The sequence below is a fragment of the Marmota flaviventris genome, chromosome 7 (assembly GCF_047511675.1).
Source record: "Marmota flaviventris isolate mMarFla1 chromosome 7, mMarFla1.hap1, whole genome shotgun sequence".
In the NCBI taxonomy this organism is placed as follows: Eukaryota; Metazoa; Chordata; class Mammalia; order Rodentia; family Sciuridae; genus Marmota; species Marmota flaviventris.
Window position 1 is genome coordinate 56,490,018 of NC_092504.1, and position 21,091 is coordinate 56,511,108.

General features: G+C 35.7%; 1 protein-coding gene across 1 annotated transcript in view; it reads right to left on the reverse strand.

The window, feature by feature from the left end:
• Positions 1–9,106: 9,106 nt before the first annotated feature.
• Positions 9,107–21,091, reverse strand: part of Gc (GC vitamin D binding protein) — a 44,745-nt gene continuing 32,760 nt past the window's right edge. Inside the window, exons 9-14 of the mRNA XM_071614007.1 lie at positions 19,211–19,340; positions 17,460–17,662; positions 15,854–15,983; positions 15,299–15,396; positions 13,525–13,657; positions 9,107–9,160 (exon numbers count right to left, since the gene is read on the reverse strand). Of these exons, the coding sequence (XP_071470108.1) occupies positions 9,107–9,160; positions 13,525–13,657; positions 15,299–15,396; positions 15,854–15,983; positions 17,460–17,662; positions 19,211–19,340 (748 nt within the window). The remainder of the gene's footprint in view (positions 9,161–13,524; positions 13,658–15,298; positions 15,397–15,853; positions 15,984–17,459; positions 17,663–19,210; positions 19,341–21,091) is intronic.

A 21,091-nucleotide genomic window follows, 5' to 3' on the forward strand; every position in this document is an offset into this window, starting at 1 on the left:
CATTGGGCACTTACAAATGACAATGAATCATATATAAATTAAACTGAATAAGAAAAACTGGTTGCGGATTAAAATTGTCCCCCACCCCCCGCTCTGTGTTAAGTTTATTTACCCTTGTTCTGATTTTATACTAGTTTTTAAAATTTTCATTTGATTAACTTTATAATATTTTAGCTTATTTTATGAACTCCCCCACCCAGATTGCTGATATAGAAAGTAATTATTTAAAAACATTTGGTGACTTTGTTTCTGTTTAGGATGTTTTCATTTGACTTAGACTTCTATTTAAATTATTTCCCTGTCTTCAGAGTGCTTCTCATTCTCCTATCTCTTAAACAACCTAAGAAATTTCTAAGTGAATCAAATGTATCTTTAACTCTCTTGCTTTGTGTTTTTGTACCCCTTCTTCTCCACAGCTTTCCTCAACTAGCTCAGTTATTCCATTTCCTAATGGCAGAAAATATTTGAATGTGCCCCCTCCCCTTATAGCTGAATCAGTTACCAGTGGTTCCTTTCAATCATGTTTTCCTATTGGCCAGTGTCTACTCTGATTAGTCAGGACATACGACATACTGATTGTTAAATGTTTTGAATGTCACCCTGGTAAATGGTCCTAGTCCTTTCCCAACCAAATTGGCTTTTAAGAAATTTATCTATGATCTCATTTATTTACATATTTTGTTGATTTGGGGGTCTATGTTTTACATTGCCAAGGTCACTGCATTGGAAAATAGTTGAGATAATTTTATTTAAGCCTAGAGGCATTGTAAGAAGGGTAAGATCACTATAGGGTTGGTTGGCTTCACAAATAGTGGACACATCCAGTTCTTCTCAGTTCATTTGAGCTATGATGTGGCCTCCTGGAGAGTCTACTGTCCTAAATTATTTTCTCCTCTCCATGTGTTTCTAAAACTTGTAACATATTGAGTCCTTTGCCTTTTACTTTCAGCCAATATGTTTTTGTAAAAAAATCAAATATTTCTGGAAAGAGATTAATAAATTTAAATCACTTTAGGTTATTCATGCAATTTTGGGACTGAATAAACATGGAATGTAGTAATAACATAAATGTGTTATAAAGAATTGAAATATCATCATTGTTGTTATCAGAACATTGAAGGTCTTGACGAGAGTCTGAGTCAAAGGAGGATTTCTCAAAGTACAAAAAGTTGCTGGTTGCTAAAATTCTTGGAAGATACCTCCCTCCTTCCTATTTGCTCAGGTAGGTTTTACAAAGCCTGACTGTGTAGATGGTGGCAGCATGATTTATTTTAATTGTATAATGAGTCACTCCAACCCATCACTAAAGTAAACAAAAAGCATAAAGCCAACTTTTAGTGACTTTTCAATGAGAGACCAATGAATGGTGTGCTATGCTCAGTGTTCTTCTCAGCTTCAACTCCTAGATGGCGTTTCAAGAGAACTGACTTGGCTGTTGAGAGGCAGGAGGAGAAATGACAGATGATATGATTCTCGCACAGAAAAGAAGCCTTACAAGGTGACTGCACTGGAACTGACCGAATAGCAGAGAACATCATTTCACCCCAAAGAGCCTGCACCAATATTCATATCTGGAAACGCCATTGGCCAGTGTCCTTCTCAGTTCATCTTTAGTGATTCTCTTCTCTTTGCTTGTGTCATTCACTTCCTAGTGTATTAGTCTTCTCTAGTAGAGTGGAAGTTCCTCCAATAAAGGGACTGTGCTAACTGGATATTTCATAAATGTTTATTTAAAACATATGCATTCTGCAAAACACAGTTTTACTAGCCCTCACTTTCTTGTGCAATGGGGATAAAGGGAAATATAAATATATATTTTTTATTTTCATTTTTCTCTTTTACTGATAATTGTAATTGAAAGCAAAATACCCTTCACAATTGTCAATGTGTATCCAGCTTCCAGTTTCAGTGTCACAAGCGTATGTACAGAGGTTAAGAGTATACTAGAGTCTGGAGTCCAGCTCTCTGGAATCACATTCTATTGCTACTCTTGTTATCTGTTTACCTTGGGGACATTAGTTAGCCACATCATGCCTCAGCATTCTCATCTATAAATGGGGATGCTAGGAGTACCTACCTCATGAATGTTAATGGAGATAATGTATATATGGTGATTTTGAAATATCTACAAATTCTTTGTTACTTCATTCATCTAAAATTACCCTCTATTTCTCCTTCCCTTAGCATAGAAGAGCCTTTGGACTTTTTGATTGATACAATGTAGCAGGAAGTGTGCAACCTCACTTCTGGGTGTCAATTAGAAAGAGAAACTCTGGGAGCCTTCAGCCACCATGTGAAGAGCCTGGTGGCTGGGAGGCTGTTATATGGAAAGACCACCCAAAGAGAGAGTTGCTCAAGTAGCCCACTTATTCCAGACCCTCACTCATTCTTTGCAGCCCAAGTGCCACATATGGTAATAGAAAAGCTTTCAAGATTGACCCAGCCCCTGCCACTACATGAGAAACACTGGACATCAAACCCAGATTTCTAAGCACATTTTAATGATTATTATTGCCTTGAGTTGCTCTTTCAGAGTGGTATGTTGCTAAGCAATAGATCAATGTCATAGTTGCAATGTACTAAGTGCTATACCTCACCTAGGGAAAGTACTAAGTGCTCTCTATTGTCACATTGGTCTTTGTTGTTTGTCAGTGTGTCACACTGTTTAGTGTGTTTATCCCACTGAACCTACTTTATCTGAAAATTAGATGTAATAGTACCAGGATAATCTGCTTCCTGCAATTGAGATGAAGATTTGATAAGATCATAGGCCAGAAAGACCTTTGAAAAGTAATAAAGTCTATAAAAAACAAGGTACTACTATGTTTTACATTTTTTCTTATCTTAAATGTGATAGGAGTTTAATATAGAGAAGGTATTCATACTCCATTACCAGTGCTTTTAAGTGAGAAAATGGATCTTTTTCCTCCTCAAATTTTAAACATTCTCAGGTCTCTGTGTACAAAGTCGCCAATTTTACACAATTATTAAAATTAATTTCTGGGAATAAAAATTGAAAATTACATGTCTTACTAGTGGCTTTTCATGTTCTAAATGGGGCTTAGCACAAAGCCTATTCCAGACGATTTTGTATTTGCAGTTTTATTAAGATCTGATTTCAGAATCTTTTTGCATTTAGCTATGTCATCCACAAGGTGGCGGCAAAGGTTCTCATTTGAATCAGGCATACACAGACTTCAAGTGCAGCACACAACAGATACGGAGATACATCTGACCCTGAAGACTGCAAACACTAGATTCATAGACACTGTCTTACTGAGGTAGAAGCAATATAGGAATGCCCAGCCACTGATCTATGAGTCACTAATTGCAACCTAAAACTTGCCCCAAAACCTAAGTATGACACCAGGAGGCTCTTGGTGGTGATTCTGGTGGAATGAACTATTAGGTGCTTTCTTGGCCTGGTGGGGAAAAAATATTTCAGATCCTGGAAAAAAATGGACAAAGATGAAATGGACTGGTGAAAGATCAAAGTTTCATTCTATAAGTAAGGACAAAAAACTCAAAATACAATGCTGGATTAAGATAATGCAGTGTTAGAAATTTGGGTGAAGGCATGTAGTTCCTGAAGCAGTAATTTTTCAAGCTTGGTTAAACAGCAGATTTTATTCAAGACTGATTAAATTGAAACTCTGAAAGGATGCTGGGGCACTGATATTTTTTCCCCCTCAGTATTTTCCATATGATTCTAATGTGTAGCAAGATTGTGAATCACTGGCCCATAGGTTGGTTAGGGGAGAAAGCTCAGTAGTGAAGACAGGTGCACAAAAAAGAGACCAGAGATATGGAAGGCAGCCTTCTAAGACTTCTTATTTATTTTTAGTTATTCATCTTTCACCGAAATTGGGTGAATAGTCAAACTGATCAAATTCTTTCTGTACTAGGGCTTATTGCTGTTAAAGTAAGTGACACAATAGAGTGGCTTTTCCCTTGTTATATTTTTAAATCAAAATCTCCACAAAGGGAGCTTTGTTTCTCAAGAATTTCCAGGTGAGATAATAATACTATGAATACCAATTAAAGTTGATGGTTCTTGGGTGATGCTGCTTTGGTCAATCATGTAAAATTCATTGGCTACTTAGTAACAGTACCAGCCAATTCTGTCTGATCAAGAATAAAAATAATTGACAAAGATGGACCAGTTTGTAGTAGTTGATCATTATGATTTAGCTACAAGGTTGTCCCCCCAAAACTCATGTGTGAGACAAGGCAATAAAGTTTAGAGGAGAAATGATTTGATTATGAGAGCCTCAACCAATCAATGAATTAATCCCTTGATAGCAATTAACTGAGTGGTAACTGTGGGCAGGAAGAGTGTGACTGGAGGAGGTGGTTCACTGGGGGTGTGTCTTTGGGGTATATATTTTCTATCTGGAAAGTGGAGTCTCTCTCTTTCTCTCTCTCTCTGTTTCCTGATCATCATGCGAGCTGCTTCCCCACTCCTCAGCCATGGTGTTCTGCCTTATCTCAAGCCCCGAAGTACTAGACCGACTGTCTATGGACTGAGACCTCTGAAACCCTGAGCCCCTAAATAAACTTTTCCTCCTCTAAAATTGTTCTTATTGGGTCTTTAGTCACAGGAGTGAAAACTAAAACATTGATGAATAATTTGTTATTGTGATTTCTCAGGTAAGAACAGAGCAGAATTTTCCAAAATTGATTTCAAAAGGGAATGATTTTGGAAAGTACTAACACAAGGGAGGTTAGTGGTTAAATAAATTTCAAAACACTGAATTTGTATAAAGTAAATTGGGACTCTCCGAATGAGTGATATACAATGTTATGTTTCCAAAATTATTCAATTAAAGAACTCTTTCTTCAGTTATGCCTACTAACCTTCTACGAATTGCTGGAATTGAAAGGTAAATTCCTGTTTTGTTCTTTGGTAACTTTTGTATGATTTCACCTTTTTGGAGTCTGTCTTCTCATATTTTATCAATGGTATCTAATCCTCAGAATTGCTAGAAGCTTCAGTGATGTAATTTTTTCAGTAAAAGATAATTTTAAAAAATATCAAAAGGGCTGCCTCATTATGTGTGGACAGTTTGTTGCTTTTGAACTCCATGGCATCTGCAGAATTTCTCTAGTTGAGGTTAATTTCCCAGTTTGGGATCATTGTGGGAGGCAGAGCTGCGCCTTTTACTGTAGAAGCTGCAAATGAGCAGGTTTTTTATTTCCTAGCCATTTGTCATGTAGGGTCTCAGACCCACGAAACAAAGTTCAGGGTTCAACAGGTGGAAGAAGATGAAAATAGCAGTTGGGATAGTCGACATATCTTATTCAGAGGAAGTAGTAGTCTCCACTCTCTAGCTTCCACTTTAGCCCCCAGCCAGTTCCAATTTTTTGCCCCTTATTTGCCCCCATTTAGCCCTGAGTCTTTTCCATAGGCCCTGTTCTATATGCAGGCCAAACAAAGAAGGCACATTGCCAACAGTTTACATAAGGATGGGTACTCACAAGTTAGTGTCGATGACCTGGAGTATATATCCTGAATCAAAATTTCTGATCTTCACTACACACTGACCATAACATAGTGGATTCATAGCTTTATCACACACTAAATGCATAACCTAGCTCCCTGGAAGCCTGTACAAGGGAGCCTAACTACAACCATTTGGGGCCTGTCCCCAACACTATTGCCTTGGGCCCTTGACCTTGGCTCTGTTAATGAAATGCTCCTTCCTGGGACTTTGTCTCTTGGAAGTGACAAGTGATGATTCTGGTTAAATTGACTCTGAGTATATTCACCATAAAATATGTATGACCATTACTATATGACCTTCCTTCTGCCAACAGGTGAATTCAAATTCCCTGATACTATTTACTCTACATAGAAAAGGTTTTCCTTGTTCTTTCAAAACAGAAATATAGAATAAAGTACCTTCATTTTCCATGGGCAAAAAAAAAGGCATATAGAAAAATCGCATGTATTTTCATATGTAAAGTAAATTAAGCTGAAAAATTGTCATATTCTGAAACTTTGTTTCCGTAAATTGCCCTCAGGAGTTTTTAGCAAAGACAGAAAACAAAAACAAAATCTTATTCAGACCACAAAGATTTTTCTTTTCGCAAGGCAGAACTACGTGATTAATGCCACACAGCTGTGAGCAAGAAGGTGGTCTCAGGAGATGTTTTGTTTTTAAGAAGTGAAATATCCCAAAGCTGTTTTCAGTAGAAAGTTGGCTTTAATGGCACCTACTAAGCCCAAGAAGCAATCAGGGAGTGGAGTTCAGTGTGTTGGGAATTGTAAAGTGGATGATTTATATCGTGAGTCTTTTAGAGAGAAACAGCAGAGATCTAGTAAAAAGTGAGGGCTCATGAGGTTGAGGCTGCCTACCACAGCATCATTGTGAAAGACACAGGAACAGTTCTGTTCATTGCACAACAGTTCATTCTCAGTTGCATTTTTGGTTTGCATTATATTTTGATTTATTCTGATAGCAAATCATCATGTTTATCATTTGTATGAAGACACTGTGGCTGGTTAAAGGAGTATCCTCGTGTTCCCCCTAGGAGCTTGGTGGTTTGCTTAGGTTTGGCCATCTGAGGTCATCCTTCAGGGCGGTTCCTGTGGTAGGTCTATGTGAACAATGGAAATGAACACATGTTAGGAAAACCGCTAATGGGCATTATCCTTAAAACTGCTAATCAGATGCATGTAGGGTCATATTATTTTTGTGGTTAGGACAAAAATAATCCTGTCCAGCATGATCCATATATCCAATATGGCCCACCTCATGGGTCCAGATAAAAGAAAAGTCAGAAATTCCCAGTACCAAAGAGAAAAACGCATCACTGTTATTATGCCAAGCTACAAAACTTGTTGCACAGTGTTTTTTTTTTTCTTTTCTTTTTCTATAAACTAATGATGGATTTGACTTTCTGCTCTGAGAATGAATGATCATTGCCAGAGCAAAAAAGTAAACTGGTAGCAGTGAGGCTGTTTGCTATAGTTTGGATGATGAATGTCCCAAAAAGACCTGGGTGTTCAAGGCTTGGTTCCAAGGGTGGTGCTCTTGGGAGGTGATGGAAACTTAAGAGGGGGTGCCTAGTGAGCAGTCATTGGGGAGTGTACCCATCAAGGGAATTGCAGGACCCTGGCCTCTTCCTCTTTGCTTTCTGGTCATGAAATGATCAGTATGTTCTGCAGCATGCTCTTGGCCACTGTCATCTAGCACCCTAGCCCAAGGCCTGGAACAATGGGTCTGTCTGGTCATGGACTAGAACCTCTATTACTGTAAGCTGAAATAAACCTTTTTTTCTTTATAAGTTAGTTATTTTAGGTATTTTGTTACAGTGACAGTAAGCTAATCAATACAGGTTCTGATTATGGAATTGAGATAATAGATCTGTAGTTTTTATTTTAGTAAAACACTTATAGTATGAGTTTTTAAAAAAATATGATTACCTTCTTCTTTGTATTGTAACAAATATATCGCCCTCTTAATTTTTCTCTTTCAAGACAATCTAATAGAATTCTATTTGTACAGTACAAGAAATCTCATCTTTTATTGTCTTCAATGAATTTGTGCCTTGGAATGAAGATGAAATGAGAGATATAAATATGTACTTCCCTCATTTAGTACAAGTTCTTATGTTTCTCTCATAGAATGAGATATATGTGCTGGGTGTGGTTCTAAAATATTTTTTACCCAGATTAATTGTATGGTGTAAGGAAAATCATTTCTTTTTTGGCAACCTGGGGAACCCTAAAACACTAGTTACTTCCAAAGCAAAAGGGCAAAACATACGCTTGCTTTGCCTTTGTGAGACTGACACAGTTACTCTCTATCCCATGGGGCATGCAAATATGACCGCAATTCAGTTTGAGGGATTGAAGAAAGTAATTGATCAGGGGGACTAGTTTATAATAACACTTTAGTTAAAAGTGAAATAGCATTAAATGGTTGATCATAAGGTATGAATTGGAGGTGTACCTAGGGATCATAATACCTTGAGAGACAAAAGGAATTGACTTATAAGAGCTGTTTAAATCTCTAACTTGAAAAGAGTGGGTCCAGGTATTCATTGAAAAAGAAATACATGCCTGACACTGTACTACTTCTTAGAGTATTTTATTTACTGCTTCAGATAATTAAAATTCTTTTAAAATTTTTTTTTAAATTTTCATTTTTAATGGTAGATGAACAAAATACCTTTATTTAATTTATTGATTTTTATGCAGTACTGAGGATGGAACTCAGTGCCTCACACATACTAGGCAAGCACTCTACCATTGAGTTACAACTCCAGCTCCTAATTCAAATTCCTGATAGTTGAAAGTCATAATACGGTGAAGTGATCCGTTTTCTCTAGTCACTGGATTGGGATACTTTTGTTTTCACATCAGTTGGGGCAACATTGTGAACAAGATAGCAAAATAAAAATTTGACAGCATTGGAAACCCTCAGTTCAACTTAGATCTGAGATAAACCCAAAATAAATATTATTTGCATGATTTTAAAATCTCAGATGTAATATCTTTAAAATATATAGTTGGATCTGGAGAGAATATATGTATTTTAAAATGTGCAGAATTAATGTTACCTTCAGTTTAAGGTGTGGCATTAAGTCAAAATAAACTATTTTGTGTTCTTAATATCTCCATCAGACATTTTTAAAGGAGTGAAAGCATAATATCTGAAAGAAGCAAGTGATAATATTTCAACAGTGTTGCTTTAATTTGAGGAAAAAATGCCTTTTTCTCCTAAGAACCCTGCTGTGTTATTTTTAAGACTTGATGAGCCCTGTCTTTAAACTGTTTTTCCTATTGAAGTGCATCAAACTCCTTTACATGATCTTTATGGTGTTATTATCTTAGATGTGACATTATGATGGATGTAGCGCCAGGCTGGGGTCAATAGATCTGGAGTTGGTTTTAACTGTGTCAGAAATTGGCTGTGTGTACTTGTGTAAGCACTTTAATTTTTTTTTAGATGCTTCATATTCCCAATTGTAAAATGAATTTGAGTAGATAATAAATAGAATAATCTAAATGATAAAGTCTTCCAAAACTGTGGTTTTTAAAGTATATGTTCAATGTTGGATTCTTTACTGTTCTATTTTTTTAAAAAAATGTACTCACCTAAGATAAGATGAACGCGTCGGCCTCCAGTATATCTTTCATTTCAGCATCAATCTGATAAGACAGAAAATATATAATTTATGAAACACTGTATTTATAGACGACTAGAACAGATAAGAAATGTACAAAACTTTGAAATCTTATTTGAGGAAATGATTCTTGACAGAATGCTATGTCAATTGTCATTTTTATTTGCCAAGCTTCACATTTATTTAACTTTATTTATAACTTTATTTAACATTCTCACCCCTCTTAAATATTTTACAATCTACTGGGAAAATAGACAAAGAAATGAGAAATGAATTTAAGTGCTGAGTTGGGTGTGGTGTTGGCGCCCACTTGTAATCCCAGTGACTCTGGAGGCTGAGAAAGGGTGGTTGCAAATTCAAGGCCAGCCTGGGTAAATTAGTGAGTCCCTTCTCAGAATAAAATAAGGCCAATGATGCAACTCAGTGGTAGAATGCTTGCCAGCATGGGCAAGGCCCTGGCCCCATCCCCAGCACCAGAGCAGGGAAAAGCAAGCAAGCATTTAGTAAGTGCTGATTGGTGAGTGACACACCATGTGATGTGATACCAAGGAATTTTTGAGTGCTAGGGAATCCCTGGAGGAGGTGGTGTCTAGAGTAAATCCTGAAGCCCAGTGAAAGCTAGGGAAATTAGGCTGCATCGTTTTATGCAACATTGTTGAGTTAACAGCAAGTTTAATGTGTTTGGAAAACTGCCTATAGTTCAGGAGAACACCAGGGGCATAAGACACAGTGATGGGAGGAAACCAGATCCTAGATCTAGAATGTAAAAAAGAAAAAAAAAACCCCAACAAACAAAAAAACCCCAAGACAAACAATGGATTTCAGTTTGGAAGTGATGGAGAGCTACTGGAGGAACATCTAGCCATTTTTTTTTCTTTAAAAAGGTTATTTTGATCTCAATATAAGATGGGATTGAGGATGAGGCACTGGTGACAGAGTGGAGAAGGAGACTAAAGGGGAGGTTGTACTCCAGGTGAAAGGTGACCTAGGGTCAGGTACTGAGAATGTTGAAGAGGATGGGTGGGAGACAGAAATGTTGAGAAATTAGAGTTGATAGGGTTTGGGATTTGGTTGGATAGGTATGAAAAAAGAAAAGGGGAAATTAAGTAACACTATGTTTTTACTTTTTGGATCACAGGTGAATAATGGCAAAATTCATAAAATTAGGAAAAACAAGAGGAAGGTTTAGAGAGATGATTTGATTATGATTATCTTAAATTTCTTGTGAGACAAGAAAACCTGGTGCTAAAGGGAAAGATCTGGGCTGGAGGTAGAGATTTGGAGATAAAATGTGCACAGATGAGAACACTCAGGAAAAGGTGTCACAGAGTTGAAGACTAAGGATAAAACACTGGGAAAATAGAAATTTAAGGAATGGGTAGAGGAAGAGGAAAATATGAAATTAGAATAAGAAAGGAAGAATCATAGAACTGAAGGATTAAAGTAATAATAGATGCTGAAGAAATTGTTTTAGGAAGGAAGGAATAGTTATAGTTGTCTACTAAAGCAGAGAAGTCTATTAAGGACTGGAAAAAGTTAGAATTACCAAGGAGACTCTTGGTGTGACCTTGTTAGTTGCAGAGTACCATCAGAGCCGGATTGCAAAGGCTGAGTAGTTAAAGGAGGCAGGAGGAATCACAGAATGTCCTGTTCTTTCATGAATCTTGTAAGGGGAGGAGAAAGACCACAGGGAGGTGTCTACAGTGTTGTCTTTATTATGTTTTTAGATAAGGAGAAGAGCAACTTTAAAACAAATTGGGCAAAAGTAGTAAAAAGGAATTGTTGAAGCAAAAGCAGAGCATTTAACTAATGGATATAACCCAGGAAGGGAGGTGGATAGAATTCAGAGTGATACTACCAACCTGGTATAATTTTTTGCCATTTAAACAACAATAATTTTTCAGACAATAGTTAATAGTCTTTTTGGTGTCAAGATTTTGCTTTTCTCACTGCTAACTTAGGACTTAAGTCTATAACAATGATATGAAGTGAGAGTAAAGTCTCATGAAGAATAAGCTTGTGATTTTCCTAACATTACATAACCTCTATAAATCTTAACCCATCTAAAGGAGGGAAATTAAAATGGTACTTAACATTTAGAGTAGTTTTAATTATTCTGTAAACATAAATTTGTAAGGCTAAATCATACTCTGCTTAACATATCATAAAATATCTAGAGAGAGAGAGAGAGAGAGAGAGAGAGAGAGAGAGAACTGAAGTGGCTACATGAGGGTTTCCTGAAGTTATGAGGTAGGGAGGAGAGGAGACAGAGTATGTCACCCTTCTTGTCAGCCCAGTTTCCACTTCTCTATTTGTATTTGTCCCTGTTTCCCAGATTTTACTTATCAACTCCAGCATATGACAGTGGCCCTCTAAATACTATGAGCAGTCATAGTTGTGTGACTAGTTCTCTGTTGGGATATCTCAGAGGAAGCACAGTAATGAGTTCTCAGAAAAGTGCATAGGATGCCCTGTCAGAATAATGGCAAAGAGAGAAAAAGCATTTTAAGTCTGATTTTTGAAACTGCATGTTTTTCTGTAGGCAAAGAGTTCTCTGTGGTATAAACAAATCAACTGGTTCTGAGAGTGTCATGGTAAAGCCAAGAGATGATCTCACTGGTAGTTCTGTTTCTTGGTCATGTCAACATTAGGACAGCAGTAGGGGTGGCTTTCCACATAGTGAGATGCTGCTGTGGTGTGATTCAGAAGCCCCTTTTGCTACTCTTCCAGCACCGTGCCAACTACATTTACAATGGCAAACACAACCTGATCCCTAGATGTAAGTGGCTTGAAGTAAAAGAGCAGGTAGACATTCCTTTAAAGGAAACAAAACTGTCATGCAAATACAGCAGGGGGTCTAACAAATTATGATTCAAATAAGGGTAAGTAGGAAAAAAAGTCACACTAAGTGCTGGGAGTTAAGGGCAGTGATGTTCTGAGAGGTGTTACTGGAGCCCAAGTGAATTGGCCTAGCTTACCTAGCTATGAGGTCAGTTTAGAAGGACAGCCAGAAAGACCAGAGAAACACCAGAATGAATCTGAGTGCTCTAAATACTCAAATGTGTTACAAACAACTCCCTTGATTACTTAAGAACAGCACTACTATAAAGTTTCCTGGTGACAAAGAAAGAAAACAAAAAGCTATAAACCTGCCATCTCATCATTGCCATTGAAACAAATGAGTTTTAGAATGGATTATGTTATAATGAAAAATAAACCGAAAATTAGTTATTTTTCCAAATATATGAAAAATAAGGGGCTGGAGGAAACAAGGATTTTGTTCATCAAGTTCAGTTTGTCATGTGTGATGTTAAAAAGGGAAATGTGCATCTGGAAAAACTAGATAAAGGTGACAGGGGAAGGTTTAAGCACTGATATTTCTTATCATAGAATCTAGAAGATTATTTAGCACCCCCCCCCCCCAAAAAAAAAAATGGCTAAGATCCTCACAGCAAATTTTGCTGATAGAAAACAACTTTTAGGTAAGGTAATTTTATTTTTCTGGGAAAAGACAACCTAGAAAGTCGAACTTTTTTAGTGTTTATGTTCAAATCTTATGTGGTTTGAATTTTAATGAAAGATGAAGATGACATCGTTTGTCAGTGGAATTTAAAGAGTGAGCTTTTATTGTATTCTTCTCATTTTGAAATTCCAACTTTATAAATCATTACAAATAAGATTATCAAATAGTTTTGCAAGTAGGTTATAAATTTAGAAATGAGAAATCATAATCTCTAAAATTAGAAAAAAACAACAACAACCCAATATGTAGTTTCAGTTGTCAAACTGATAAAAGACTATGTTGATCAGGCAGTAAAAAAATAAGACTTCACAAAAATATTAAGAGAATTGCACTCATAGCCCAAGACTTTAAAAGAAAAAGGAGTAATTGAAAAAAAAAAAAAAAGGCCATTTCAAAATATACAAGAATGGCTATTGGGAACAGAGGAGGCATTTTCTATTTTAGAGAAAGCCATGGTAGGTTCAGTAGAAATTATAAGATAAAATTTTCATGAAATGATATTTACCATCACTGTGTGAGATGGGCTCTGATATTTGTACTGTATTTTTCTTTCCTTTTTATAAGTGGCTACTAGGTTACAACTTACCAGTTGAAAGACACTATACTGTACTTTCATTCCTGTATTCACAAACCTTTTTGTTTCTAAAACATACAATTTCCTATATTTTGCCTTAATTTGCTTTCAAGTGGGCATCACATGGAAACAGTCATTTTTCCTAGTTCCTCACTAAGACAACAAAGTTTAAATATAGCACCAGGAAAAGCCTGTCATATGATGACATTTTACTAACAAAATACTGAATAAATCTGAGGGCTCAAGTTCTTCACATACTCTGCAGTGGTAAACGAGGGCTGTGTTCTCTTACCTGTGAGCCACAGTAGAGGGGAGGTGAATTTATGGAACAGCACTTGGAGGCAAAGTCTGAAAGCTTGTCAACCACCCCTGTCAGCTCCACGGGTGTGGCGTTAGGCATTTTTGCTCTTAGTCGCTCTTCTAGTCTAAAAGACCATTTTTATTATGCAAGGTTTTATTAGATATATTTTGTAAACGTTTCTAATGCAAAATGATAGTCATTTCAAATCTTATACAATAAAAAAGAAAAATACTTGTCTGTCTCAAGAAAATTCTATGTATGTGGAATGATTTTAAGTGAGTCAATTTGAAATTAGAAAGTGAAATCTATACCTCTTTCAAGATCATGAAACATAAAAACTGTTGCTTAATTTAAATGCCAATCTTTCCACATTTATTTGCTCATTATTTCAACACAAATGACTTCCTTTTGTATGTTCTCTGACATTTTACCTTCTCTCCAGTTGATTCAAGCTCTTAAAGAATATTTCCTTACACAACTTGACACTACCTTTATGCCTTTTCTTTTCTCTCATATTTCACCCCTCAGTTTGTCTATGTCTCAACACACTAAGCTCACTGATGTGAATCAAGCACTTTAGCCCTTGTTTTTAGCTGTTTGATTAATGAAGCTTCCATCTCACTTTTAAGATGGAGATAGGACTTCATAGCTCTGGATTCTTTCAGTTTGGTCAATCTGTGGTCTTGGAGCCTCTCCACCCTCATAATGGATAGCTCAGCCTGGATTTGGGGGAGGGGACTTCAAATATCAAAACCCAGCTGTCTCTGTATTCTCTGATTTCATAATCCTAGATGTCAATTCTGCTACATGTTTATCTGGAATCATGACTATGTAAACAATGATTACTCAATTACCTCCTTGCATTCCTGGAATTCGTAACTGTTTGCAGAGAAAAGTTAGAGTTATCTGTTCAACATCCAACTGCCTCTGAAATATTCTTTTAGGTTATACAATTAAATAATTTTCTGATAAATGAGAAATAACCACTTTAAACTTGAGGCTTTCATTGATTTTCATTTATTTCTTGAACTTTGCTAAAGTAGACTTCATGGGGGTCACTGATGGAGATGGCTTTTGTGATTCTTTGGGAGTTCTGTTTGTACTTATTTGAAGCCTGGGCTAATCAAAATGATTTGAAATGGGTGTGAGAAATTCACTACATAAAACTGAGAAGGTCTTCTAAATGGAAAATTTCCCCCAAGAAATCGGTACCACTTCTTTCATTATTTAGTGCTAATGCCTATTTATTTTAAAAATTCCTTTTACTCCCCTTAACTGAGAAAAAGTGCTTGAACATTATTGATAATTAGCATTTGTATTTCCAGTTTATAGGGAACATATGCTAATGATGGAAGATTGATTGCTAGGATCGTCTTGTCAGGCAATATGTGGTGAAGTTATATAGTACTCTTCAATAGTTCTATAGTTCCTCAATATGAACAGCAATATCTACAGACAGCTCTGGCAAGAATGTGCTAATGTTGCCATTTTGACCCAAGTTCTTGCAGATAGATTTTATAATTTATATTTTTGTGTCTATGTTTTAATTGGTCACTCAATTGATAATATGATATTTTCCTCCCAGAAAATAACTCGTCTGCTTCTTATACAAATATTAGATTCTAATTCCTTTTTAAAACAATTTTACCTTTGTGTTTTGCTGTTCACTTAACACATTCTGAGTTTTCAATTTTGCTTTCAAATCGCAATATTAGAAAAGTATTATTGAAACATTTGGTGAACACAGCCAGAACAAATCACTTACTTTTTCTTGTACTCAGTGAATGTGTTTTCTGAATAATCTGCACACAATTCTTGTCCCTTGTCGAGGAAAAGAGATTGTTTCCTTTTCATTAGAGAACCCTGTAAGATAAGCAATATTCGCATGAAAAAGTTATCTTGACACACTGCCCCATAAGGTCGTTATACCAAAATTCTGTCTCCTGTCTGTGCCAGAAATCAGCAAATATTTTCAGTGTAAAGCCAGATTGTAAATATTTTAGGCTTTGCAGGCCATTTATGGACTTATAACTACTCTGCTCTCTACAAAGCAGTCATAAACAATAAACAATATGTAAATAATGAGGATGGTTGTATTCCAATGAAAATTTATGTTAAACACTGACATTTGAATTTCAATTTTTATGCATCATGAAATATTAATATTTTCTCCCAAGCAATTAAAAAAATGTAGAACCATTTTTCCATTTTTAGCTTATAAGCTATAGAAAGGTAGGCAGTGGGCCAGGTTTGGCCCAGGGGTTGTAGTTTGCCAACTCTTGATGTACATGGTTGATTAAGAAAACCCAGAAAATCATACCTTAGTAACAAAACAAGCAGCAGGATTTTGAGAGTCACAGCATTCACTAAGGGTTTTCAGGGTTAGTGTGAGTATTTTGCTGAGGAATACTTCTGGAATGTGAGTCCTTCTACTTAGTTCAAATGCATACCTGGTGTGAGAGAGAAAGATGATACTTTTTAAGATGTACATGGATATATGTGGATGTGTTCTTGTTTTGAATAGGACATAGCTATCATAAAGGCAGAGTACCTGGTTTCTGCATCTTAATTATAAAAGATTTATCCCAAACTAACTCCACAGCAACAGGTTTCGGGTTGTACAGTGTTTTTATTAAAATGTGAGTTATTAATACTTGTAATAAATTCAAAGCAAGTATTCAAATATATTCATGAAAACATGTTATAATACTTTGAAACATGTAATATGTATTTATATAGTATATGTAAAACATATGGAATTTTGTATAAGTAATGGGATTGACCCTATCGGTAACATCAAGGCAGTTAAGCAGCTTTTCTGTAAAAATAGTCTGTATAAATTCTTCCAGTATATCTTATTCCACTGCTGCCTACACACTGATGAAAACATCAGTATTTATAAGAAAATTGTAAATTAAAGTTTTGGTCCTATCTAAAATCTGTTGTCTGATATGGGGACTTTTCAAGATATTTGCAAAATAGTTTCATGCAATTAGTAGGCATGTATTCATAACATATGCAACTCATGGTATGTTTACCTTAGTTCCTTTGTTAGATAAAACAAGATAAAGGTCCACCTTTTCTTTTTGGTACTGGGGATTGAGCTCAGGGTCACTTACCCCCCAAGCCACGTCCCCAGTACTTTTTTATATTTTATTTAGAGATAGGGTCTCGCTGAGTTGCTTAGCACCTTGCTGAATTGCTGAGGCTGGCTTTGAACTTGTGATCCTCCTGCCTCAGCCTCCTGAGCCATGGGATTATAGGCCTGTGCCACCACATCTGCCAAGGTGCACCATTTCTTTTCATTTAATCTCATTTTTCTTTTGTTGGTAGTGAATATCAATACTTTTAGGGAAAAACATGATTCTATATTTGTTTGTTTATTTATATTGTAATCATTCTCCAAAAGTTGGATAAACTTTAGACTTCGGATCTGTGACTTTGACTTAAATGCCATGTGATAAAATTAGCTAATAATTATATAAACATTTACACTGCCATATTTTTTGTGTATATATTTAATCATATAAAAAGTTTTCATACTTACTAATCTTTCTAGATGAATTTCTTAGTAGTAATCTGTGCAGTAGTAAGAAAGTATTACCATTCTCAAATTAAGAAGAGACTTTGATTCAGAAAGGTCTTTTGACAGTGCATGATAATCAGAAGAGGCAGAATTAGGAATGCTAACTTCCATTTGCCACATCCAAACTCTTTTTATTAAATTCAATTGTTCTTTGTTAAAATACAGTTTTACAATTCTGAGTCATTTAAAGTCAATTAATAAATACTTGAAGTCCATAAAAAGCATAAAAAACTGCCTGCGTTTGGATGAGTGATAGCATACCTTCCCTCAATCTGGCCACAGTGAAATTTTGTCCAGGAGAAGTTGATACAGAAAGACATTTCACATCACCTCTACTTACTGATCCATGGCTTTGGTGTTTTTTGCATCACACACATCTTTATTTGTGGGGAACTGGACATCTGGCAGTTGGGGTGGTTGGGCAGCTGGCATGAAGTAAGTGCACATAAAAATGTCCATAGGTGTTTTTTCTTGACAACAATCTTCAAACTTAGAATTCTTTGTGGATAAGTTGTCACATATTTTTACTGTGTGTTCAGGCAGCTACAAAAGGAATGGTGAGTTTGTGCATTGTTAGCTTCTTTGTTGGTCTTATGACAAATAAGGCTTAGGCTTACAAGTCCTGGCCTCATGTTCAGGAAAGTAAGTGTGATACTCTTGGAAAGTAAATTGGTACAACACATGGGAAGGCAATTTATCTATATATATACTAAAAGATTTAAAATTGTACAACTTCATCTCTAAGAATTCATACTTAGAAAATAATTATGGATAAAGGGAAGACTTAAAATAAGGCTATATAATACAGCTCTACTTAAAATATTGGAAACAAACACAGCTTAAATACAATAATAGAGAATTAGTTAAATTGAAATATGGTATGTCTGGGGAGATAGATGTAATACATATAATAAATATATGTAATAGAGTCCTACATAGCCATTATATGTCATTATAGAAAACATCTAATAACAATCATGCATTTTGATGGAAAAAGACAACACATTGCATCTATTGCTGAAGAGGTTAACAAGATCTTGGAGACTGACTGTTGTGGTTTGGATGTGAAGTGTTCCCCAAAAGCTCACATATGAGATAATGCAAGAGGATTCAAAGGAGAAATTATTGGATTGTGAGAGTCTTAACCAAATCAGTGAATTAATCCCTGGTGGGATTAACTGGGTGGTGACTAGAGGCAGGTGGGGTGTGGCTGGAGGAAGTGGTTAATTGGGGGGTGTGGCTATGGGGTATATATTTTGTATCTGGAGCTGGAGTCTCTCTATTTCATGATCACCACATTGTGAGCTACTTTCCTCGGCCGCACTCTTCCGCCATGATGTTCTGCCTCACCTCGCGCCCCAAGGAATGGAGCCAGCCTTCTCTGGACTAAGACCTTTGAAACCATGAGCTCTCAAATAAACTATTCCACCCTTACAGTTGTGCTGGTTGATCCTTTAGTCACAGCAGTGAAAAAGCTGATTAAAACACTGAACTTCACATAAAGCAATTATTCCAGTTTATATATGCTCAGGACAATTATGGAACTTGAAAGTGGTGAAAAAATTTGAAATGCCCATCAAGTTATGAAAAGTGTTAATAACAACATCAATAGTCTCTAATAGTATAATGATTACAGCACTAATAGGATTTTATGTAATAATGACATTTATCTGTAACTGCTCTGTTTTATACTGTTGTGCAATTGAAATGTGGCTGTGTGACTGAAGAACTGAATTTTAAATTATGTTCAATTTACATACATTTAATTTTTGTTAAAATTAAAGTTATACAGTGTCCCTATGAAGCTAATTGTTACTGTACTGTACACTTCAGATAAAGGGTTTGGGATTGAGGTCCCATGTCCTTGCATGTTGAATTTGTCACATATTAGTTGCATGATCTCAAATTTTTGCCCCTTGTTAATCTTGTTTTCTCATCTGTAAAATAAACTGAAGAATATATTGATCTCACATAGGATACATGTGAAGATCCATTAAAATAACACACATGAAAAGCAGCTTAAAAAATCTTCCAGGGACAGCACAGCACTCCCTGCTAGGCACATGATGGAGATAATGGGGATTGCCTTACCTCTTTGGCCATGCAATCCTCAGAAGTAGACTCACAGCATTTGGAGAGGATTCTAGTAATATCTTCAGCTAGTGGCAAAACATCCTCCAGATCAGCAGTAGGCACTTTCTGGGCTAATTTGATGAGATGACTAAATAGTTGAAAATGAATCTGTTAGTTGAACACGTCCTCAGTTTTCTTGGTTTCATTATGTACATACTTCCTAGAGGAATAATGTACTTTCAACTCTTTGATTTCAACAGATGCACGGAGCACATCTGTACATGCTAGAGCCTACATATCAAAGCTGCAAACTCAAAATTAAACTATTCCACATGAGTCTTTTCAGATTTTCAATGCTCAAATGAAGCTTCTCTTCTGGTCCAATCTACACAATAGAAGCATGGCTTTAAGATGCTGGATCTAAAATGGCAGTAAAGAAAGCACATCTTTTTATTCATGAGGCCAATGTTGTGTTTTTATAGCCTCTTAGTATTTACAAAAAGTTTTATAAATTTACTTAGAAATAGTAGGTAAAAGAAATAAAGAAAGACCTTTGGCCCTTTACTAAGGAGTAAATAAATGTTGATATTTGGGGTGTGCAGTGCTTAAGCATTTTATAAGGGTATGAATGGGATTATGCTATGCTCTTTTCATATTTGATTTTTTCACTTCCATATCAGGAATATCATAATAAAATAAAAAATAAAAGCTACTCCAACACCTGGAGACTAAATAAATGAATACTGGGTTGCAAAAGATATCAAGGAGGAGATTAAAAAATTCTTAGAGTTAAATGAGAACACCGATACAAAATATCGAAATCTCTGGGATACCATGGAGGCAATTCTAAGAGAAAAGTTCATTGCATTGAGTTCATTCCTTCAAAAAAGAAAAAGTCTACAAATAAATGACCTAAAATCGTATCTCAAAGCCCTAGAAAGAGAAGAACAAATCAACCCCCAAAGCAGTAGGAGACAGGAAATAATTTAAATCAGAGCTGAAATCAATGAAATTGAAACAAAAGAAACAATTGAAAAAACAAAAAGTTGGTTCTTTGAAAAACTAAATAAAATTGATAAACCATTAGCTATGCCAATGAAGAGAATGAGAGAAAACTCAAATTACTAACATCCGTGATGAAAAAAGGAAATATTACTACAGACACTAAAGAAATACAGAATATAATTATAAATTATTTTGAAAATTTGTACTCCAATAAATTAGAAAACACTGAAGGCATTGACAAATTTCTAGAGGCATATGATATGCCCAAACCAAACCAGGATAATGTACACAATTTAAAGAGATCGATTTCAAGCAAGGAAATAGAGGTCTCCTTCAAAAGCCTACCAACCAAGAAAAGCCCAGGACTGGGTGGATACAAAGCTAAGTTCTACTAGACCTTTAAAGAAGAACTAACACTAATACTTCTCAAACTATTTTATAAACTAAAAAAAAAAAAAAAAAGGGAACACTTCCAAACACATTCTATGAGGTCAATATCACCCTGATTCCAAAGACACATCAAAGAAAGAAAACTTCAGACCAATATCTCTAATGAACATAGATGCAAAAGTTCTCAATACAATTCTGACAAATTAAATACAAGAACATTTCAAAAAGAGAGTGCATCATGATCAAGTGGGGTTCATCCCAGGAATGCAAGTTTGGTTCAACATACAGAAATCAATAAATGTAATTCATCATGTCAATAGACTCAAAGGTAAAAATCATATGATCATCTCAATAGATGCTGAGGAAGCATTTGATAAAATACAGCATCCCTTTATGTTCCAAAAAGCTAGAAAAACTAGGTATAACAGGAACATACCTCAACATTGTAAAAGCTATCTATGCTAAGCCCCACGCCAACATCATTCTAAATGGAGAAAAATTGAA